Source organism: Malaya genurostris, chromosome 3 (genome assembly GCF_030247185.1).
Source record: "Malaya genurostris strain Urasoe2022 chromosome 3, Malgen_1.1, whole genome shotgun sequence".
Lineage (NCBI taxonomy): Eukaryota > Metazoa > Arthropoda > Insecta > Diptera > Culicidae > Malaya > Malaya genurostris.
In genome coordinates, this window is record NC_080572.1 from 224,280,133 (window position 1) to 224,304,453 (window position 24,321).

The 24,321-nt window shown below is 39.9% G+C and overlaps 2 protein-coding genes across 3 annotated transcripts in view; one reads left to right on the forward strand and one right to left on the reverse strand.

Annotated features, from left to right (window-relative positions):
- Positions 1 to 1,251: 1,251 nt before the first annotated feature.
- Positions 1,252 to 11,256, reverse strand: LOC131438367 (uncharacterized). Its single transcript, XM_058608366.1, has 5 exons — positions 11,051 to 11,256; positions 10,000 to 10,993; positions 3,888 to 4,007; positions 1,568 to 3,828; positions 1,252 to 1,505 (listed from the first exon to the last, which is right to left on the reverse strand). Exons 1-5 carry the CDS (start codon positions 11,078 to 11,080, stop codon positions 1,449 to 1,451), a joined length of 3,462 nt encoding a protein of 1,153 aa, XP_058464349.1. The 5' UTR covers positions 11,081 to 11,256; the 3' UTR covers positions 1,252 to 1,448.
- A 3,687-nt stretch (positions 11,257 to 14,943) lies between these two features.
- Positions 14,944 to 24,321, forward strand: part of LOC131439132 (eukaryotic translation initiation factor 5B) — a 338,283-nt gene continuing 328,905 nt past the window's right edge. The window contains exons 1-4 of one of the 2 annotated variants that reach the window (XM_058609794.1): positions 14,944 to 15,408; positions 15,571 to 16,012; positions 16,076 to 18,423; positions 18,493 to 18,625. In XM_058609794.1, coding sequence (XP_058465777.1) covers positions 15,350 to 15,408; positions 15,571 to 16,012; positions 16,076 to 18,423; positions 18,493 to 18,625 — 2,982 coding nt within the window. In that variant the 5' untranslated portion in view covers positions 14,944 to 15,349. The remainder of the gene's footprint in view (positions 15,409 to 15,570; positions 16,013 to 16,075; positions 18,424 to 18,492; positions 18,626 to 24,321) is intronic. The other variant, XM_058609793.1, reaches the window with a different exon arrangement.

The following is a 24,321-nucleotide window of genomic DNA, read 5'->3' on the forward strand; positions in this document are numbered from 1 at the left end:
TATACAGAGATGATATGCATATCACGTGGGAGTGTTCACATATGATCGAAATAATATCGTTTGACAATCAAATTGTCATATTGAATGTTCCCATTAGGAGTAAGATCAATAATATTGCTTTTCTCTCCTACAATTCAATCAATAATTGAAGTCTTGCAATAAATGTTCTCCGAACGCCAGTATTCGTTGAAAAATTTGAAATTATAATGATTGTTTATTGTCACTCTCAAAGTGACGTTTATAAATGAGTGCGTTCAATGCCATTATCCGTGTTGCTAGTTGCGATTTTTGACAACTCGACATGATATCGTACATGATAGAGTGACTATAATCAGAGTGGCGACAGCTGTTCGTTTGGAATGACAGCTCCCAGTTCCAAACGAGCAAACGACCTGTCAATTCAATGTAAAGCTAATGGAATGTTTTGAATTGTTGCCAAAATTACGGATGAGATGTCGTCACTCTGGTTATAGGCACTCTAGTACATGATATCCCGGATATCATGACAAAATGGTGATACGCGTTGATATCAAATTATATGGGATATCAAGTGATATCGCACATGATATCATCGGATATCAAGTATATCCGTATATCACTTGATATCAGCGCTAATGTGAACATACTATAAGACAACTTTATTTCCATGTCGCATAAATCACAAGAGAGTTCGTTCGAAAAAAAAACAAAAACAAACTTGTCATTTTAACCAACAGCAAAACAAAAATCTAGCGAGAAGTGAATGTGGCACCAAAAAATTGTGACTATTGTGAAAGCGGCACCCAAATCGTGATGACACCTGGTGTCGATCGTGGTGACATCTGCAAGTGTTCGCCACGCTGATTGAGCAAATTTTACACACAGTTCATATGTGAGCCTGTATATCTGTTATCTGTGATTTATCTATTGAAAACTAGAGGGTTTTTCAATTAGTGACGTCATCTGGCAGTCAGACTATTTCCTCGGTTGATCGACGTTTTAGGCTGCAAACAAAGTGAGCGAGAAAAGCTGAACCGAGCTGGTCACTGACATTAGCAAACCAAAAGCGGGAATGATACAGCAAATCAAAGGGACACTGTCTGAGTACAAGCGAAAAATCGTCTTGATTAGCTGTAAGTACATTTCCCCGCTTTGATCAGCATCGAGCTCGGCTTAGCTTCTCGCGCTCACTCTGTTTGCAGCCTAAGATTCGGCTTCGGCGCAAGAAAAAGGTAAAATTCAGATTTTGAAAATTACTCGTTTATTCACAAAACTGAAACGCCTTTGATTTTTAGTCAGTCCACAAAAATAAATGCACTGCATTAACAATGTCCACGGAACAAAAAAAGATAAAGGTTTTACAATAAATACTTATACGAAATCGCATGGATGTCACAATTCTTACTGAACTAAATGGGTGCGATAGGTAGGGCAAGACGAAAGCTGAATGATTGTCGTTGTTGATCAACTTAATTTCGGTTCCGAACGTATACGGGGATGGTAATCTTTTCGTTCTCAATGTAAACCTGAAAAAAGAAATCGACGCCATTAGTAGAGAATTATAAATCCTGTTCAAACCATCATTTACCACAATCAGAATTTGCTGCTGAGTAGGCAACCCTGCCTGAAAGTCTACATTGACCACCACCTCCTGCCCGGGACGGATCTGACCCTCCATGGGCGAGAAGCGAAACAGTGGTCTAAAGTTGGAGTTGAGCTCGAAAAATTGAGTTGTGTAAAAATTACTTTTGATGACAAACTGTTTCGTTCGTTCGCTAGGACGAAACTCCAGGAAGGTCGGCCGTACGCTCCACGATTCACCGCTTTCTCGTTTGGCTGACTGCAGTGCCGGTGTAATGCCCGGTGAAATATCCTCCGGCAAACGAGGCGATCCAACATCCGACGAGACGAACATGGTTTTGAATAGTTCACTGTTCTCCTCCGACAGCGACAGGTCGATCATGGTTTCGTCCAAGGCGCGATCCACCGTCAGAACTAGTTCATACTCGCGGAAGGTCAGAAACAGTTCGTGAATGGTTTCGAAAATGTTCTCGGTAAACGATTCCAGTTCGCCGAAATCTTTTTCCTTCGGGAATGTTTCGCACACGGATTCCAGCGGTGCGATTTTTTTCTGGTGCAAATCGTTACGTTTGATAAGTTGTATTATTTTGCGGATGCGATGTCGTGTCGGTTCATCACCCCAAAGGATATGCAGGTTGGTGATGGACAGAACGTCCACTTGTTTCTCGAGAATTTTCGCAACTTCTTGACGCCGTGGTTTGAAAACGACGTGAACGTGAGCGTAACTATTCGGTGGAATGATAATTTTGTGGGGCTGAACGTAAACAGCCGATGCCAGGAACGTTTGATCCAAACCCTTCTTATCAATCCCAATTCGAGCGAAAGCCGGTAAACTACCTCGATTGTACAAAGAGAACGATTTTTCCAAAGGACAACCCAAATTACGTGCTTTGCCGAGTTCCAGGTACGGTCCACTCGGTCCTTTTTGAATGCCTTCAACTCTTATCGAAGCTTCCCCACCATATCCAAACAGGGAAACAACACGCTGTCCATAGCAATCGTGTGGAGGCTGAAAACATAACAGTCCAACAGCCGGTCCAATGACGGTAGGGCAAAAATCCACCGTGATTGTTCGACACTCCTGACTTTGCAGTGTCAGAATTCCACTTTGTTCCATTCCGCACAGCTGGAACCCGGGCCCGGTTATGATGGCTTTGATCACTAACTTTTTCAATGAAATATTTTTAATCTGAATCGATTTCTTCTCGTTCCGGCGAAGTTTCGTGCTTCCCCAGGAAATTTCATTGTGAGTAGCTTTCAGTGGCAGAACTCCATCCTTATGACTGAATTCACTGCCCGCCACGGAACATTGCGACGCAGAACGTGCTGAAGCGAATAGGAAATTTCCAGACACCTGTGCCTTGGGAGGCTCGGTGTAGGCACCACGATCTCCTCCCAGTTCCGATTCGTGACTGGATGCCATCGATTTGGGAGAAGTGAACGGAGACTTCTCACCATACATTTGAGTTTCGCGTGTCCGCGGTTCAGGCGAAAGGAACGACTTCTGTCCTGGACCGATAATGCCACGTTGGGAGGGAATTGTGCTTTTGGGAGTTTCCGGATATTCCACTAGATGACTGGCAACGGCTCTCAACTCCGCCAGATTGCACGGTGACCGAGATCTTTTCTGCTGATTGGCCAGTAAAGCAGCGGCTTGTCGTTTTTCCTCGGCTTCCAGCAATTCCTGTCTAGTGGCCGAACTGGATCTTCGCTTTCGGTTCGGTTTAGCTGGAGCTGCATCGACGATGATCTGCCGTTGACATTTGGGAGGATCACGCACTATCGGAACTGGTGGCAGTTCGAGCTGGTGCTCGGATAGTTTCGTAGCTGTCGACACTCGGTACGTGTCCAGGAAGGGTTTTCGAGCTGTCGAAATTCGATACGTGCCATCATTTTCACTCTGAATAGACTTGGCCGCTGAAGACGGGGTCGACTGTTGCGGAACGGGAACCGGTTTTACCGGAGCAAACACTGAGGATTCTAGCAAGGACTCGGTGAAGCTTGCCGTATCGGAAAGAACTCCCGTAGGTTTTGGATTGTGCCTTCTAGCTTCATCTAAATCTCGAACAAATGAAGGACTTTTCGTAACACAGTCGAGATCAGCCTTGAGAGAAGTGGTTTTATGCAGCTGCTTAGCTTGTCTAGAATCGGACATGGGAGTGCTGATTGGTACTTCCGATTGCGATGGAGCAAGATTGGATTTTGCCTTGCGTAGATTTGTAAGCTTGTTAATAAACGCTGTCGGTGAATCTTCCAGATGTATGTCATCTACAAGAACATATTTATGTTAGTTCGTTGTCAACACTAATCATGTGGAAGCTACTTACTTATCGCTTTCATAATACTGGACACGCTCAACGAGTTCTCCTTTTCCGATTCTGTGTTTTTAACTTTTTGACTTTTGCTGCCTTTAGGAAGACTTTTTGGAATTGTTTCATCCGGTGTTCCTGAATAATGGAATTACTTTATTTTAGTAAAATTGCTCAGGTTATAAAAAACTACAAGTGATTGATAAAAAACTCTATAGAGTTGTTCGATTAGTTTACATAGGTAGTTGACAAATCACTGCTAAAATTTGTTTTGAATATTTAGGTAGCAATTCATTTGTCATTTGGGGGTTAGCCAAATTTTGTGCTAGGGCACATAACCGTTTTTATTATTTTTACGTTTCGTCTTTGACTCATCAGTGCAGGGCAGTTCAAATTGAACTGCTTAGTGCTTTAGCTAACCATTAAATGACCAAACCTGCATCGGCCAGAAATAGTCGGAAACACGTTTTCGTTCGGCACGTCAGAAAAGACATTGCACTCCGTTGCAAAACAAAAAGTGTTCTGTAAATAGCAGAAACTTTACGTCTGCTTAGCGGTTCAAATTGAACTGCCGAGTTTAGCACTAAGCAGTTCAATTTGAGAACATTTGATGCCCTGGGAAGAACCAAGGGTGATTTGTTGGTATTATTGATGAAAGGTCCTGATCGCTCTCATCCAGCACTCCATGATCAAGGGCATCCTGACTTTTGCTCGAAAGCGAAGAATAAACAGAATTTCGATGAAAATGTCTCTCATGCGAGGTGAACGGTGCATAAAATTTGCCCTATAACGGCAGTTCGATACGTAGATAGCGCTGTAGTTCAAACGATGATGTTTTCGAATAAAGCTGTCAGAATATATAGGAATGTTTATTCCCCAGTGAATTTTCATCTATTTGCGGTTAAAATTCGAATGATTGAAGAATATTTTTTAGAAAAGGGGAAAAGTTTTAGTTTAATTCAAATTTCAATCAATTTATTTAAATGTTTCGCTTGAGAGCAAAACTTTTTTTGCATTCGGAATGACCTACAGATGTTCTGGTCGTTTTTTCCACACAAGAGTTTAAGGGCTGAGGCCAGTAGGTCGCGTAAAACCACGTGGCTCGCTGTGCGTATTACATTTCTCTCCATGCTCTCTCGCCAATGTGCAAAATGACTCTCGATGTGGCCGGGTAACCAAGAAAGTTTTGATATTTTCGGTAACAAGTTTGACTAATAGTTGCACTATTTATGTACCATTTAATTCCACTATTTCACTGTCACGTTATTACACTTTCACAAAGTCACTACACTTTAATGAAGCATAACAAACGTTACAATACAGATACGCGTATTTCGGAATATTATTTACATCCTCCTTTAGTGTATCTGTTTTATAAGTTTGACTACATCACATAAAATCCAATAAAGCTACCGCATGTTTGGCAGCCTTTTTGAGACGATTTTATTTCTCTCTCATGCTTCGTTACTTTACTAGGGAACTGGAGCAGAAAACAATGGCGCCGCCATAGAAATCGCTATACCTCCACAAAAATAACATTCACTTCATTTTTATCGCGACAACATATATGTTTTTATGCACTTATCGCATCTAAATGAAATTATCTAGACATTGTCAGGATCGATTTTTGATCCATGCTTTTGAAGGCGATTTTATTCAATGAACGAGTTGAAAAATGGCGTTTTCAGCTATTCAATTCTTCCTTCAGAAAAAAGACGACCGCTAAAGTCAATGAATCATTCTGAGATTTTTACAGAATAATCTAAACTAATTTTCTAAGAGATTGTAAGTTGGAATTTTTTAATATTCGTCACCGTTTCTAAGAAAATCAGATTTGAAGCGAGAAAATAGCCCTCTACAACACCCTAAAACACATTGGCCTCATCCCTTAAACCTTCAATTACGATTACGAAAAATTATTACATTTCCTAGCTTTGCATCAATATCTAAATATAGCTCAGTATTAAAAAAGTTTAAGGTTTACCCATTCCGAAAGATTGTTTAAGGAAATATTGCATTGTTTGTAATTTTTTCCGCAATTGATTCTCGATTACTATATTACTTTATGTGATAATTTGCTAACATAATTGTTTTCTTGGTTCATCAAGTAAAACATAGAAGGCGCGAAACCGAAAACTAAAACACGCGATATTCGGGCGAAGCGTTTACACCACTATTTTTATGCAGGTGTTACTTTCCGCAGAATTTGAAAATCCACTTGAATATAATCTAAAAATCTGCATAAGTTTGTCATATGAACACAAAAAATAAGTCCGCGTACAACACGTCAGTTTGAGAAACCCCTTCAAAACGATTTCATTTTAATGCTCCATCTTTTTCGATGTCCTTAGATAATGTATATTCTCTGATGTACGGGAAATGTAGAAGCGAAAAAAAAATTGCCCACAATTTTGTGATTTGAAAGAAGTTAAACAGATTTCAGCGAAGACATTTTTTTTTGTATCAAGATCTTCTTTCTCAGTAAGCTTTTCCTTCTCGGTAAGAAGAATTTTAAATCTGATGAGGATGATCTGATTTAATCTTTATAATTTCAGTTTCAATTATTTATCGCCTCCTGTTTAGCTTTTGTTTTCTGAGACAGCGCCTTCTCTTGTTGTCAGGGTTTACTCTGAATGTCTTTCTTTTCCTCCTCATCTTTTATTCTTTTAATTGGATCAGGGAAAAGCCACCTGGAATTAGTTTCTGTCAAATTTACTCTCCAGCAGGCATAAAACCTCCTCAACTTTTGCATCAATAGATTACAATCATCTAAATGATCAATTTTCTTCAATCCAGTGCTTCTATAGTAATGAAATCTAATGAGACAATAACATGAGGAACGATTTCTTGATAACATTACGTGATAAATGAAAACCGAAAGAATTGAAACATTTGTTAAATATGCGGCACATGCTAGTAATATCCATAATCAATTCTAGCATAGAAAATCCGAAAAAAGATCGAAGATTACGACGCCGAATGTCTTATTGTAACAATTACAATAGCTCGGAGCAATCGATTCGCGACTGATGTAGGTCTGCCACAAAACTAGCCTTACAAACATCGCGATCGTTTGATAATAAATCGAGACCAATCAGTTTGCAGCGGTCATGGTAACTCGGTAAGTTTAAAGGATATCTCCATGGAAGACGTCGGAGAATTTAACTTGGAATCTAGAAGAACACCCAGGTCCTTAACAGACGATGCGCGTTCAAGAACAGTTTGTGGAATATTATAGTCGAACCTGAATACAGACTTTCTGCTACTTAAAGAGATAACGGAGCATTTAGAGGCATTTGAAACCATTTTGTTCATGTTACATCAATTAGTTGAATTATACAATTGTTTTTATAAAAGCTGCAGATTTGATTATAGGAAATATTTTGAAGTCATCGGCGAACGACAGTTTCATGTACTTGAACGAAAATTTTGAATCTTTGAAATGCAATAAAAATATAAACGGTCCAAGATGAATTCCAGAGGTCAAAGCGAATGGTAAGGTTGTACAGTCTCCGATTTTCAGTATCATTTTACGACTAGTTAGATATGATCGAATCCTATTAAATAATTATCCGTTATATCCCAGCCTACATAGCTTAGAGATCGTTATGTGATGATTGATTTTGTCGCACGCAGCAGAGAAATCGGTGTACACTATGGTCTTTTTTACGCGGATTTTTTTACGTGGATTTAAGAAGCTACGCGGTTTCCTTGTTTTGTTATCAATTCGGCCAACTCGACCAATTGCTGAAACGTTCGCCCATCTTGAATTTGTTGGGCTTTCATAAAACTGAACTTTTTTTTTTGAACAAATGATTCACAAATGTGAAGCAATGTTTCTTGAAATTCGCGCGTAATCCGCGCCATCGTATCAAAATCTGAGTAGAATCACTAAATCCGCACAACCGTAACAACCCTGAAAATCTAAACAAGCAGCGCCTCTACATTTCATTGCAGCGTCATTGTGCCAATTGGCAATCTAACGCAAAACTAATTATACCTGACACGCCATCTATGTTCCATTATTTGAACCTTGCTTAGGATGAAGATTGAATTTTTCCGGGCTCTTAGGAATTTCCATTATATTGTAGAATTTTAGGATCTGTTACAAGAACTGGTCATGTAATCATTTTTGATTTTACAAGATGATATGTACAGGGTTCGCCATCTAACTTTTTTTAACTAGCGGTTATTTTGACATTGGTAACGTTAATGTCACTTCTGATTTGACAGAAACTTAGTTTTATCCTTCCGCTGAACGAAAATGGTTGTGTATAGACCATCCGATCTTGCGATCAGCTCGAAGACACCGATTGTATGTTAATAAGCAAAATTGTCGCATCTTGGGGACGGAAAACCCGCACGTTATCATGGAGAAGCCGATGCATCCTCAGAGAGTGACAGTTTGGTGCGGATTTGGGTCTGGCGGCATCATTGGGCCATTTTTCTTCGAAAATTAGGCGGGAACCGCCGCCACGGTCAATGGCGAGCGCTACCGCGCCATGATTAGCGGTTGGTTCTTCCCGTTACTTAAAGAGGAATACTTGGACACCATTTGTTTCCAACAAGACGGCGCTCCGTGCCACACAGCCAACGCTACGATCGATCTTCTGCACACAGTCTTCGAAGATCGAATTATCAGTCGAAACTCGGATGTCGTTTGGCCGCCTCGGAGCTGTGATTTGACGCCGTTAGACTATTACGTTTGGGGGGCTGTCAAAGATAAGTGTTATGTGGAAAAGCCAGAAACAATTCAAGCCGTCGTGCAACCATAGCTGCAATAAAGCTGAATACAATCGAAAATGTACTAAAAACTGGACAGAAAGTAAACAAAGAGAATCTCTCAATGTTACACACGTTGTTTTGAACATTTTATACAGATTTCTCATCATTATATAGCATATTTGGTTCGGTTTGCGCATCTGTACGTTCCTTGAAGTAACTGATACAGTAAAAAAACATTTGAAAAGGATCAACATAACATTTTCTTCCATGCTAGAATTTTAACTGAAAATTTTCACCGTTTTAAACAGAATCTTGGGTGCTGCAAAAATAGAGATGGAAAACGATTTTTCTCACACTAAAATAAACCTTTCGCTTGAACAAATGACGTTGTAAATAAGTAATAAATGATTTTACAAGTGGAAATTAGTTTTCCTTTGTATTTTGATAGATAAACTAGCAATCGTCATCTTCGCACACGTACGCCTCTAGCTGTGAAACACAACGTTAGATCGCCCATGAAGCTCCCAGCTGCTAAATTTACTCGTAGCAAATTATCAAATTGAGCAACTTTGGAATCGAGTATCAAGTGTGGAAATAGTTACTAACATGGTAATATTTCCTTAAACAAACCTACGGAATGGGTTAAACTTCTGCATATAAAGTAATTTCCATATTTTCGTTCTCAAAATTAAAGGTTTAAACACTACTACGTAAAAAACGGCCATTTCAATTATATCAGTACAGTGTCAACAAGTATAATCAACATTATCAATACGTAGACCATTCCGAAAACAACAAAAAATTCGAGCGGAATTAAATATTTAAAACATAAATAAATGAAAATGGGAGAATAAACATTCCTATGCATTTTGATGGCTTCATTCGAAAACATCGTCGTTTGAACTACAGCGCTATCTACATGTCGAACTGTCGCACAGTGCAATTCGGTTCGATACTGATTCTTGTTTTGTGGAGAGGTTTTCTTAATTGCGAAAACACACATTGAAAAACAGAATTCTAATGAAAATCATGATACGAAAGTATACGAAATTGTCTCCTGTTAGCGGAACTTGCTCGTTACTAAATGAAATTTTGACAACCAATTGTCTAAAATGTACAGTTGGCGGTTCAACGCGTTGGACACTAGCGTTACTAGCCAATTGTATATATTACACCCAAATTGGAAAAATTCTTAGTGTCAGTAGGATCGTAGCAATCGTAATGGTTCTGTGTACTATTCGAAGTCTGTTGAAACAGGTCGAAATCAACCCAAACCGATGCGTGAAAATCTGTTTCAAATTGGTTGAACTGTAGATGTTCAAAGCCTTTGTACGGTTTTATTTTCGGTATTTTAAAGTTGCACTCCTATATAGAAAAAAGACGTAGTCCTAAATCAAAAACCTACCGAAATTGCTCAAATCCACGAGAGGATAGGGTGTCCTGCGGGGAGGACTCCCATCCGGTATCATACCCTTCAGGCTAGATGACATCTTGTTGAAGTACTCCCCAACGGAGCAGTAGCTACTGTCTTCGATGTGAGTGGCTTGCATTGGTTCAACATCTTCCTGGGCTAAATAACCCGAGAAGCAGGAGAAATCCACATGATTTTTCAGATTCGTCGGATACTTTACCCTTTCACCCCCCGATGGACTGATCGGTCGCGCTGCTTCGTAAACCGACGGAATTATGGCATTTTCCTGTTCCCATGCTTTCTCGTCTTTCAACAGCCTTGAGTTTTGCTCTTCCACCGAACTGAAATCGATTTCGTCCAGCTGGGAAAGCTCCTTTTGCATCCAACTATCGCCAACAGCAGCAGATGTGATGTCCCAAAAATCACGTTTCTCTGATCCACTTGTTTCTTTCGGTGGAACTGACGACAGTGATTCACGAACCGACGACATTCTGCTCATGTCAGCAGTTCGCGGCAAACTAAAATTCGGCCGGTCTTCGTTTCGGTTTCCATAGAGAGCGGAATCATTTGCTTGTTGCTTTTCCTTGTACCGGAGACTTAATTCACGAATTTCATCCGCAACACTTTGATGCAAAAGTTCTTGAATATCCGGAGCTATCTGATCCACTTCCAGCTTTCGACGGCCATGATCTCGGACGCATTTATCCATCGTTGACCGAGCGGCAATTTCTTTCGGTTCGAACGTCACCCGTTGCGGTGTAGCCTGCATGTGAATGGTATGCTCCTCTTCCAGATCGGTTATATTGATCGATTTGTAACGACGGGGCGGAAGTAAAGATTCCCCATCAGTTCGTGAATCGTAGCTATTATCTTTTGTTGGTGGTGTGCGAAGGTTACGACTGTTAACGATCGATTTTCCATTTAGTGGGCTTCGTTCTCGCATTTCGTCGGCCTTTTGTATTGCCTGCGCCGCTAAATAACGCTGTGTCTAAAAACAATATGAAATGGGACAATACGCTTGCGTAAAATTGATGGTAAAATTTACCTTCAAAACATCGGATGCTCTAGAATCCATTGTAGTTTATTCTTCCAAACTGCTCAAGCCGGCGGACAAAAACTCTTCAAAAGATATACAACATAAAACTCTTAACTAGTCACACTATCTTCAAAACAATTACTCCACTTAAATCTAGAAAAGAAGCAAGTTTTCCGATACATGAACTATATGATGGCGACCGTTTTCCGCACGACGGTGAGAGAGTCGAGTATTTTTGAATTTTTGCGCTATCTGTCAACGCATGCGGGCAATGTGGCGGGATTCGAAAGATGTACTAGATTACGTGGTTATTACATGACTAGATTACATGCCACCACGAAAACAATTAAAAATTGAATGCTTTTAACTAATGTCGTTTTCGTTTTTAAATTGCACTACACTGGTGTAGCGAAAGCTGCACTGAAACTGTTCGTTTTTACCAATTACACTACACCAGTGCTACACTTTTTCTGCACCGATATCACTGGTGTAGCACTCATCAAAAGTTTGGTGTAGCTCTGTGCAATGGAATCGTTTATTGTAGTCAATGGTTACTGATTATGTTTTCGTCATTTTTGTTCGTTTATTCATGCCTCAGTGTAGCACTGCACCGGTGTAGGCAAATTAAAAACGAAATCGTCATAACTTTTGAGTTCATGAGAGTTTGTCGCTTTTTATGGCGCTTTCGTTCTTGAATCACACTACACTGTTTAGTATGTTCAATTGACTTTTCTCGCAATGTGTTAATGTTCAATTGCAATACTCATAGCTATCGACGTTAGATTTTTTTCGAAAAATGCGGACACCAGTTATCAAGCCAATTGGATTGACGTTATTGACAATACTTTGGAATGACAATAATATTATCACGTGTAAGGGAGTTAAACCGTTGATATTTGCCAATTTCAATTCCAATATCTATTTAAAAGCGAAAACACCATTGTATAACTGTTCAAGGAATTCAAGTGTAATAATAATAGAATTGAATATGGTTTCATTTGAATAAGATTTGAAGAGATGCCCAGTTTCCACCCTAACTGCTGTCAAACCGTTTGTTGGAAGCTAGTTTCGTACCTAGTTTCAACGTTGTCGAGCTGAAAATCGATTTAGTTTCGAACCTGATTTTTTATCAGGATTGGTCAACTCCCCGTTGCTACACACTTAAAACCGATCCACGAGCTCAACATTTTGAAATGCCGAAGTAGATCGACGACACGACATTTTGCTGATTGTTCAGTAATCCACATGCTCTTTCTCGAAATTCGTTAAAGTAATATGCTGATATCTCAGTAAAGCGCGTACTTTTGCGAAGTTTGGCATATTATTATGCTGCTCAGTAAACAACAAGCATACCGAAATCAGTCAATCCGTTTGCCGAGATTTCGAACAGTGAGATAGTTTTTACTGAAACTCGGAGAGACACTTGTCATCTAATGTCTCTTTTCGATTTTGCAAACCACCACGTCGCCATTGCTCGTAGAGCTGGAAAACATTGGAAGAAGGAAAACAGATAAGATAAGTAATTATACTGGCTTCGCAAATATAATTATTAATATCTATTTATTTCAAAGTAGGTGCGTTGAGGAGCACTAGAAAAAATTGACTTTAGGCGTGACGTTTTCATTTTTGTGTACTAGATTCAAATGAACATAATAAAACACCATCTTTCTCCAACCTTTGCTTTTGTGACAATATTAAAGAAAAATACATTCCACGTTCGGGTTCTGTTGGCTCGACAATTCATTATTCAATCCTGAACTAACAGTAAAATTTCTGCTGACAAGTTCGGTAATAATTGACTGTTAATAAATTTAGGATTGGCGAGACTCTCAGTAATTATACATTTTCCGAGACGATTACCGAGCACTCGGCTGTGCAAATCTCGGCATTTTTTGCCGAGATTCTGCAATAAAATTTAAGCGAAACGACATTACATTTTCAATTAGAGTGTCGAGACAAATGCGGCGAAATTAGGTGTAAAACACTTCGGCCCAAGGTGTCGATTTTTATCAGTGTACTAGTATGTACAAGATTCGATGCGGACTCGGCTGAGGACGCCATACTCGCACAAAAGACTGTTGTTATTGGCCTTCTAAGGACAGTTCGACAAGTACATAGCGCTGCGATTCAAACGATGATGTTTTGGATTGAAGCTGTCAAAATATATAGGAATGTTTATTCTCCAGTGAATTTTCATTTATTTGCGGTTGAAATTCGAATGATCGAAGAATATTCATTTAGAATAGGGGGAAAAACTTTGCTTTCTTTAAATTAGAATTTCAATCAATTTATTTAAATGTTTCGCTTGAGAATAAATCTTATATTTTTCGCATTCGGAATAGCCTACAGATTGATAATGTTGATTTTTCTTGTTACCTTTGTACTGAAATAATAGGTCTGATCAAGGGGCAAATCACTCTAAACTTTGTCTGAACTCAAACAAGTTTTACCGGGAGTAAAAAGGCTTAGCAGGGATCTCGCTGGATTAGAATGGGATTAGAGAAGTTTAGCCGAGATCTGGAAAAGCATTATTTTGACATAAGAAGCTGTGAACGTGGGAGCAGAGATTCCAGATATTTTTCATAGAAAACCTGTATTGTTTTGTATAAAAAATCTGTATTTATCTGTATTCAGAAAGGAAATTTCGGAAATAAAATGATGTTTGAAGATGTTATTCCATTAGATTATTGTTATAGAATGGCAGATGCAAAGAGCATTCCTTTATATAGTAAGTCCTTGCCGCACGGACATGAACATTCAACGACGAAATTCAATTGTTTTTGTTATCAACCACAATTGAATTGTAAATCCATATACTTTTTCCGTTTGAAAATGATGACTTGGAATTCAAACATGGAATTCAAACGCCCATTACGCAACGTCAAGTCAGGTCATACAACTTTTCAGTCTGACAATAAAGTTTCATGACGCTGCACGAAAAAATTTTCATTTGAATATGGGTAATCAAACACGCTCAGACGGAAAAGTTTCATTATTTCTTTCTTACTTTTTGTGGTATCTGTATAAATCTGTATTTAATTTGAGAAATTTGTATAAAATCTGTACTCTGTATTAAATCTGTATGCGCATGTAAAAATCTGTATAATACAGATAAATCTGTATAAATGGCATCTCTGCGTGGGAGCTCGAATGACAGATACACTTCAAACAAGATTAGGCAAAACTAGGTTGGATTAGTTTTAAATTACCCAAATTTATCTAGACTAGTTGGGATTAAAAGAGATTAGAGAAAATTGTTTTGGAATGACATGAGTTTATTAGTATGAGATTGTCTAGAGTTTAGAGTGATTTGCCCCTTGGGTCTGATCGTATTTTTTACACAGAAGTTGTTTAAAACTTCAATTTCGATTACGAAAATTGATAACATAACCTCGCTTTGCATCAATATCTAAATATAGTTTAGTATTAAAGAAGTTGAAGGTTCACTTTTCACGCAAAAGTTTTACCTATTCCAAAAGATTGTTCGAAGAAATATGGCTTTGTTTGTAATAATTTCCGCAATTGACATTCGATTCCTATATTGCTCTATGCGATGATTTGCTAACATCATCGTTTTCTTGGTTCATAAAGTGAAACTTAGAAGGCGCTGAATTGTTTTGAGTTTTGAGTTTGAAAGCCAATTGATTTCTTCGTGAAATGTGAGAGCTGGATATCTTGTTGATATGATGTCATTGCTTTAAGATAAGTACAATTAGATATGATTTTCTTTTTTCGTGATCGACGCTTTGTTTTGTACAATGATTTGATTATATTGATATTTTCGTGTGAACAATTCTAGTACTTCAACTGGTGATGTTACCTATCTCGCCCGCACGAAATACGCAAATCCATGATAAATCAGGACCAAAACAAAACAGGGAAAAACAGCTGTCACTGCCAGGTCTGTCAACTTGATGTCAGTTTTAGCAGTGTGGCATAAATTTGGTGAACGCATTTTTTGCTCGTGTATTTCGATCGTTTCGTTCGGTATTCGTAAAAGTTGAACCCTTTTTATCTCGCGGATATCGCACTAAAAATTGTACGTGTGGCAATTTTCGGGTGCTTGCGTTTTCGGGTGAATCCGTATTTTCGCTTCTACCGTCGTGCTACCAATTGGTTTCGCGTTTTCGCATTCGCATTCGTCGTGCGGTGGTTTTCGGGTCGCTGGACTAACTAACTAACTAACATATCCGTCGTCCGTCGCCCACGGTTTGTGTCGTTCAAGCTGAGTTCCTCCGGTAGCAATCGTCGCCATTACCATCCGAAGTGGTCCGCGTTCGCTACTCCGAGTAAACCGTGCAATAAGCGATGGGTAAGGCGAAGAAGGGTAAAAAGGATGTTGCGGCTGCCGGTGCCGGTGAGGACGGGTAAGTGGGTTTGTTTGATCTTTTTTTTTGCTTCTAATGGATCGAATAGGTTCAGGTGTGTTAGGTTAGGAAGTGGTAGCTCCGAATGAATTGATTGTGCAATGTTTACTAAATCATACTGATTCGATTTTCACTCAAACTTGTGATGATTTTTTTCTATAGATCTGACGTCGAGGTAAAGCAAACTGAACTCACTGAAACGGAAGTGGAAAACCGGAAAAATGAAAAGAAGAAAAAGGACAAAAAACCCAAGAAGGTAGACAGTGATCCTGATGACGTAGCTGTCGGTGTGGAGGAGGTCACTGAAGAAATTAAAAAATTGGCCGTTGATGGAAAACAAAAAGGTGACAAGAAAAAGGGCAAAAAATCTGAGAAGAAAGAAGTGCAGCAGGAAGACGATGCCAATGATGAAGACGACGATGAGGGTGGAATGATGGTAAAGGGAAAAAAGAAAGGTAAGACAACCGGAAGTGCAGGTCCTGTCAGGTTCTCCCTATTGATGGCCGATGATGATGATGATGAGATTGGGGAGTCAGCACAGAATGATGACGAGGATAACGATGCTCCACAAAAGGGGAAAACGAAGAGCGGCAAAAAGCAACAGGTACAAAATTTTCTATGAATAAATGGTTTTCCATCCAAATATTTATCTGATATTCTATTTTAGGTCAAGGATGAAGACGATGAAGCTCCACAGAAAAGTGGTAAGAAAAGTAAGAAGGACAAAAAGAAGAAAGGAGGAAACAGCGATGATGAGGATATTGAAAAGATGCTCGCAGAATTGGAGATGGAGTATTCCGGGGTGAAGCCACCCCCAACTGAAGAAACGCAAGATGCTGCAGAGTTGAATGAACCTACCGAAAAGAAAAAAAATAAGAAAGACAAGAAAAAGAAGGAAGAAACTCCTGAAGCCGAACCGGAAGAATCCGCGGAAGGTGAAATTCGTCTCAAAACAGCAGCGGAGAAGCGTAAGGAGAAAAAGGAACGCCAAAAGAAGGAAGCACAAGCCGCCAAACAGCAGGGAGCTGATATTCCTAGCGAAGAACCTATTGCGAAGGAAGCGACCCCAGTTCGGGAGAAGGAAGAATCATCCGCTCCGGCTGGAGAAGGTAAAAAGAAAAAGAAGAAAGGCAAAAAGGATGAACCGGAGAAACCTGCTGAATCAGCTGCGATTGAGGAAAAATCTATCGAACAGGTTCCTGGTAAACCAACCGAGAGTGTAAAATCGACGGAAGCAGCTGGCAAAGATGCCGATAAGAAGAAGAAAGGTCCCAACAAGGCAGCTCTTGCTTTGATGCAGGAACGTTTGAAAGCAATTCGTGAGGAAGAAGAGAGATTGAAACGAGAGGAAGAGGAAAAGATTAGATTGGCTGAAGAGGCGGAAAAGTATCACCAAGAACAGCTGCGCCTGGAGCAAGAGAAGAAAGAACGCAAGAAGCTAAAGGAAAAGGAACGCAAGGAGCGTTTGAAGGCGGAAGGAAAACTGCTCACTGCCAAGCAAAAACAGGACCGAATGCGTGCTCAAGCTATGCTGGATGCCCTTAAGGCACAGGGAGTCGAAATACCGGAGGCAGGCGTGGAGAAAAAGGTTCGCTATGGTACCAGAATCCGTCCCAAGAAGAAGGATGACGCTTCAAAAGAAGAAGAATCCAAAGAGCAAAGTCCAACGGTTGAGGAGCAACAAGCGATGGATAGTGAAAAGGCCGAAGAAAAGGTAAAAGTAGACGAAGTGAAAGATTCGTGGGATGCTTCGGACAGTGAGGAAGAGCAGGACGAACCGGAAAAGGAAGAGGTCGCTCCCAAGAAAAAGTCAGAGTCTTCTACAAAACCTAAGCATGAGGATTCGGATGAAGACGATGAGGACGATGAGTCCGATGATGATGACTCCGAAGATGCATCGGAAAGTGACAGCGATTCCGAAGAAGACACCCGTCCCGAATCGGAAAAGATGCGTCAGCGGGCGCTAGAACGAATCGCCAAACGAACTCAGGATGCGGAGAAGAAACGGACAATCGAAAATCTGCGGGCGGCGGTGGTTTGCGTGCTGGGCCACGTCGATACAGGAAAGACCAAGATCCTGGATAAGCTGCGTCGAACCAATGTACAGGACGCAGAAGCCGGTGGAATCACCCAGCAGATTGGAGCCACAAACGTTCCGATAGAAAACATTAAAGAGCAAACCAAGTTTGTGAAAGGATATACCGAAACCGTTTTTAAACTGCCCGGTTTGTTGATTATCGACACTCCGGGGCACGAATCGTTCAGCAATCTACGCAGCCGTGGTTCCTCACTTTGTGACATTGCCATTCTGGTGGTGGATATTATGCACGGTCTCGAACCGCAAACGATCGAGTCTATTAACTTGCTTAAATCGAAACGGACTCCGTTTGTGGTCGCTCTCAACAAAATCGATCGCCTGTACGATTGGAGCACCATGAATCGGAAGGATGTTCGTGATATTATCAAGGGGCAAGCCGCTAACACGCAACTTGAGTTCACACAGCGCACAAAAGAGGTAATCGTTCAATTTGCCGAGCAGGGTCTGAATGCCGCTCTGTACTACGAAAATCCGGATCCAAAGTCGTACATCTCTCTGATTCCAACCAGCGCCATCACCGGCGAAGGTATGGGCAATTTGCTTTTCCTGATCGTTCAGTATTGCCAGAAACAGCTCGCCAAGCGGCTCATGTTCAGCGAGGACCTGCAGGCAACGGTGCTGGAAGTGAAAGCCATCGCCGGACTGGGAACCACGATCGATGCTATTTTGATTAATGGAAAGTTGCGCGAGGGCGACACCATGATTTTGGCCGGTACGGAAGGTCCCATCGTGACCCAGATCAAAGCCCTGCTAATGCCCCAACCGATGAAGGAACTGCGCGTGAAGAATGCCTACGTCGAACACAAGGAGGTTTTGGCGGCTCAGGGTGTGAAGATTGCTGCCAAGGAACTGGAAAAAGCCATCGCCGGGTTGAATTTGCAGATTGCTCAGAGAGCTGATGAGGTGGAGATTTTTAAGTATGTTGGTGGGAGTACGGCTGCGATTGGTAACATGATCTGATTGTTTTTTTGTTTGTTTGTTTGCAGAGATATTGTTGCACGTGATTTGAAATCTGTTCTCAGCAGCATCAAGCTCAGCGATCGTGGTGTTTATGTGCAAGCGTCGACACTTGGTTCGTTGGAGGCGTTGCTGGAGTTCCTAAGAACTTCGAAAATTCCGGTAAGTGATTATTTAAGAGTTTGGCTTTAGATAACCATTTTCTTTCGACTGATCAGTGGATTAAAAAAAAAATAAGCTCACGTTTGTTAAACTGATGTAACATAGTTCAATGTCTCTTCTGTTGTCTCGGACGCTTCAACATGCACTGTTATGAGTTGACGAGTCGAAGACGAAACGTAAAGAAAATTAATTTCCATAACATCCAATTTCGAAAGTTCTAAATAGTTTAGTGACTGAGTAAAATCATGCAGAACTAACTCAACAAAAAAAAAAGAACATCGAACACGCGAACCAAGAAAACAGACTCTGCTTGCCTTGATTTATATTTATCTTGTATGTGACGAAATTATATCAAAAGCCGAAATCAGGCGCGTACCCAGAATACGCATGGAAATATGTATATAAATACTTAATTTTTTTGGATAAAGTAGTTTATTGAAAATAGTTCATTCTATGATTGACTTAAATACGACGAATTTCGCGCTAAATCATATTCGCAGCAGCCTGATTTTTCTCAGATTTGAATGAAACTTTCTGGACAAGTAGACTTTGTCCTGAAATGTCACTTGCCTACGAGGTCTGTTCAAAAAGTTCCCGGAATTTTTTAATTGCGCGCGTCTGGAGAGTCCGGTGGTCAAAATTTTTTTTTATTGTGTTGGTACATATGTCCCTAATGTATGGTGAAATTTTCAGCTGTATTCATTGTTTACATTCTGTCTTGTAGCGGCTGGTGTAGACGTGTTTTTTTGAGCTCGGCGATTTTTGTTAGTTTAAACAATGGAAGAATTGAAGAGTCAAAGAATTTGTATTAAATTTTGCGTGAAAAATGAAATAAAGTGTACCCAAGTGTGCGAAATGTTACAGAGAGCCTACGGTGAGTCTGCTATGAAAAAAACAAGTGTTTACGAGTGATATAAGCGTTTCCAAGATGGCCGCGAAGACGTTGAAGACGACGAACGTCGATCCAGCACGTCAATAATCGATGAAAATGTGGGAAAAGTGAAAAAAAATGATTATGGATGATCGCCGAATCACTATTAGAGAAGTTGCTGATGAAGTTGGCATATCAGTTGGGTCATGCCATCATATTTTTTCAAATGTTTTGGGCATGAAACGAGTGGCAGCAAAATTCGTTCCAAAACTGCTGAATTTTGATCAAAAAAACAAACGCATTACCATCGCTCAGGAGCTGTTAAACGACGTCAACGACGATCCAAATTTACTTGAAAGGGTCATAACTGGTGATGAAACATGGGTGTACGGTTATGATGTCGAAACAAAAGCACAATAGTCCACGTGGAAGAGATAAAGGCAGAATCTCTGAGAGTGCTACAGAGCATTACAAAAAGTGACTATCAGGGGTGTTTCGAAGACTGGAAAAAACGCTGGCATAAGTGTATTATATCTAGGGGGGATTACTTTGAAGGGCACCATATAGATGTAAACGAATAAATAAATATTTTTTTAGAAAAATGAGAATTCCGGGTACTTTTTGAACAGACCTCGTATTTTGTTTTTCCAAAATTGAGCTAGACTGGCTTTTAAAAAGGACTTAACTTTTCAAAAGTATTTTTTTTTCAAATAGTTGACGAAAAATGACAGAGCCTACGAAAAAAGTATTATACTAATGATTTTCACAAAATCAGTCAAATTTTCTAATAGAAACTTCCATATCGAATTGATTTTTTCTGTTTCAATTAAAGAGGTTTTAACCTTAAGGACATTCACCTCTCCGGGTCAGAAAAACTTTCTGGACCTATGTGTGGGGTTGTGAATCGAGCCCTGGTAGGCTGCGTGAAAGGTATCGACTTCCCCCTTCATACTATACCTGTCCCCTTTGAAAATTTAAAATCATTTTGCAAAAACAAAACATTTTTGTTTTTTATCGGTAACTAAACTAAACAGAAAATCATTATCATCCAAGAATTTGAGGGGAGATTTCACAGAATACTGGTTGCCCGATATTTGCAAAAAGTATCAGTAATGGATAAGAAAAAGTTTTAGTAAAAAACACTTTTTTCCTAAAACTGCCCGCCTTACAATACTTGGAACATAATGACTTATCCTTTTCAAACAGAATCGTATTCGGAGTTAGCAGTATATAGACCTCATCACAAAAAGTCACTTTGCCCACTTTATTTTTCAAAAATTGATCTAAACTATCTTTTGAGAAGGACTCATAGTGGGGGCAAGTGCCCCGGACTAGACCAACCGAGCACATTTTTTAACAATAAACAAGTAGTTTTTTTTTTTCAAATAATAAGAGTAGAGAAATAATAAATCCTACAAAAAATTGTTTTGTGCTGATGTTCTCAAAATAAGTTAATTTTGGAATGAAAATACTGAAAAAATTACTAATCAAATTTTACACTGAAAAATTCAATCTTCAAAATTTGAAGTCAAATTACAAAAAAGCGCCATAAACATTTGAATCAAATTTTGTCCCAACATCGATAATGGTTTGCCCTGCCATACAAGAATTGTAAGATGGGCGTTTTGAAAGAAATTTTTTTTTTTATCAAAAACTTTTTCTTATCCAGCACTGATACTTTCTGCAAATATCGGGCAACTAGCAATAGTATATTCGGTGAAATTTCCTCACAAATTGAGATTCATTAGAATCTTGGATGATTATGACTTTCAGTTAGGTTTAGTTTTTAATAAAAAGGCACTGGATAAAAAATTCAGTTTGGAGGAGAAATAGTTTTTGCTTGCTTTTTTTTTTACTTGTATGTGCCCTTCTAGCAATGTATGATCGGTTGGTAGGGAACTAATTATTAAAAGGCAGAGCAAACGTTAAAAGGCTTGTTTATTGAACAAAGAAGTGAATTGGAATGAAAATTTATTCTTCAAACATCAGGGATTACCTTGATTTGTTACATTACTGTAACTATGGACGACGTTAGGTCGGTTGTATTCTTAACACCTCCGCTCAACCGAATAATCCTAGTTTGTTCCTTAATTGTTCGAAAGGGCCCCTCGCCAATCCTTTGGTGAAGATATCAGCAATTTGTTCTGATGTTGGCTTGTAAATTATTTTAAACACACTATCTTGAATCTTTTCACGAATGAAATTGTATCTAATGTCAATGTGCTTCATTCGTTTATGATTTCTTGGTTCCTCAGCAACGCGAATGCAAGATTGATTATCTTCGAATAACGGTATGGGATGATGAAAAACAACTCCGAGTTCTTCGAGAAGATACTTGAGCCAAATCGCTTCACAAGCAGCTTGACTCAAAGAAACATACTCGGCCTCTGTTGATGAAAGTGAAACGGTTGCTTGCTTCCTTGTCATCCAGGAAACTGTAGCTCCATAAACTTGAAAAATATTACCGGAAACCGATCGACGATCATTCTGGTCATTTCCCCAGTCAGCATCAGCAAAGCCAACTAGTGGCTGTTCTTCACCATGCTGTTGATAAATCAAACCCATGTTCATTGTCCCCTTCAGATATCGCAATATACGCTTCAAGTGACACCAATGGACATCGGTTGGCATGGATTGAAATCGACTAAATGTATTTACAGCAGCACTAATATCTGGTCGTGACGCAAGAGCCAGATATGTTAAGCAACCGACAAGTTCTTTATATGGCTTCTTTGTCACATCTTCACGCATCCTGCTCTCGAGTTTCAAATTAGGCTCCAATGGAGTTGCCACCGGTTTGCAGTCTTCCATGCCAAACCTTTGCAATAGATCTGCGATATATTTGGGTTGACTAATTTTCATTGTACCTCCTCTCAAATCGCGATCTACTTTCAATCCAAGAAACAGCTTCAGATCCCCCATATCAGACATTTCGAATTGTTTCGATAATTGCCGTTTAAACTTCTCAATCAGGTCCATTTGATTTGACACCAGAATTATGTCATCAACATATAACAGTAAGTATACAACAGATCCATTTAACGCAATCTTATACAAACATGTGTCCACATTGGATCGCTTGAATCCGAGCTTCTCAATGAATAAATTAAATTTATCGTTCCAGCTTTTTGGAGCCTGTTTCAGACCGTATAATGACTTCTTCAGATGACATACAAGATGTGGATTTGTGTTTTCAAGTCCCTCTGGCTGTCGCATATATATTTCCTCCTTCAGTGAACCGTTGAGGAAGGCAGTCCTCACGTCCATCTGGTGAATAAAGAATTTCTTCTTATTTGCCATAGCCAGAAGCGTTCTAACTGTGGTTATTTTGGCTACGGGTGCATAAGTTTCATCAAAATCGAATCCCTTTCGTTGCGAATATCCTTTGGCCACCAGACGCGCTTTGTAGCGATCTACGTTTCCACTTTGATCTCGTTTTAACTTGAACACCCATTTGCAATCCACCAAGTGTTTTCCTTCCGGTTTCTTGACGAGTTTCCATGTATCGTTCTTTTGAAGAGATGCTAACTCACTGTCGATTGCAGACTTCCAATTACTCCAGTCACTACGTTTCTTCAGACCGTCTATGGTTGAAGGTAGATCCTCTACGTAAGCCTCTGCGTTCAATGCGAAAGCCTCCATTTCATCTAGCACATGTTCATCTTTAGACAGACCTGCGAAACATTGGACACCAGTATTTGCTCCAAAGCCAGTGATGAAATCGTTAAACTTACCGGGAATTTTGCGCTCCCGTTCGCTATGCCTCGTGGAAGCCTCTGCGGGGATATTTCCACAATCTGATTGCGAAGGAAGCGCACCGGTTGGTTCTTCGTACTCCTCATTTGTCGAAATGTTTTCTCTTATCGGTTCGTTCTCATCCAACTCAGACTCTGTTGGTACGATTTCCTTTTCTGCAGCGAATTCAACGTCATCCTCTGATTCATAAGCTATCTTTTCTGGCACTTCGTTGTGAATCGTTTTCATGTTTTCGTCGAATACAACATCACGAGAAGTAAAAATCATCCTCTTTCTAGGATCCCAAATCCTGTAACCATTTGCTGTGTAGCCAACCATAATGTTTTTCTCACTTTTTGGATCCAGTTTGCCACGCTTTTCTTTGGGCACCCAGGTGAATGCTGTTGAACCAAAAACACGCATCTTATCTACGTTCGGTTTTCTGCCATACCACCTTTCGAATGGAGTTTTCTTTTCGTTCAGAGCAGATGTCGGACTTCTATTCAGAATGTAGGCAGCAGTGAGCACTGCTTCGCCCCACATAGATTTCGGTAATTCAGTATCTTGTAACATGGAACGAGCTTTCTCTAACAAGGTGCGATTTAAACGCTCTGCTACTCCGTTCTGCTGCGGACTATATGGTACGGTTGTTTCCATTCGAATTCCCTCAGTGGCACAGTACTTTCTAAATGACTTTCCGATATACTCTCCACCATTGTCGCATCGTAATCTAGACACTCTTGTTCCAAAGAAAGATGTTACTAATGCACAATATTCTTCGAATTTTTCTTGAACCTCATCTTTTGATGCTAGCAAATAAATCATTGTGAAGTGACTGTAGTCATCCATAAATGACACATAGAAACGCTTTCCATTCCATGTCGTTTGTGTGAACGGCCCACATACGTCGGAGTGTATGAGTTCTAACGGTCGAGAAGAACGTGTCTTGGAAATTTCCTCAAACGGTTGTCTTGTCTGTTTACCTTCTAAGCACACCTCACACAAACTCTTGTGTGACCAATCCTGGATCGTCATCGCAGTCTCTATCATATTATGCTTCCATAGATTTTTAAGATTTGTCTCTCCTATG

Bases quoted from the DNA above. Each gene is read 5' to 3' on its own strand.
- LOC131438367 (XM_058608366.1), bottom strand. From the start codon at position 11,080: ATGGATTCTAGAGCATCCGATGTTTTGAAG. The intron at 4,008-9,999 runs GTAGGTTTTTGA...TCCATTATTCAG, and splicing joins CGTGGATTTGAGCAATTTCG to GAACACCGGATGAAACAATT. The intron at 3,829-3,887 runs GTAAGTAGCTTC...ATGTTCTTGTAG, and splicing joins CAGTATTATGAAAGCGATAA to ATGACATACATCTGGAAGAT.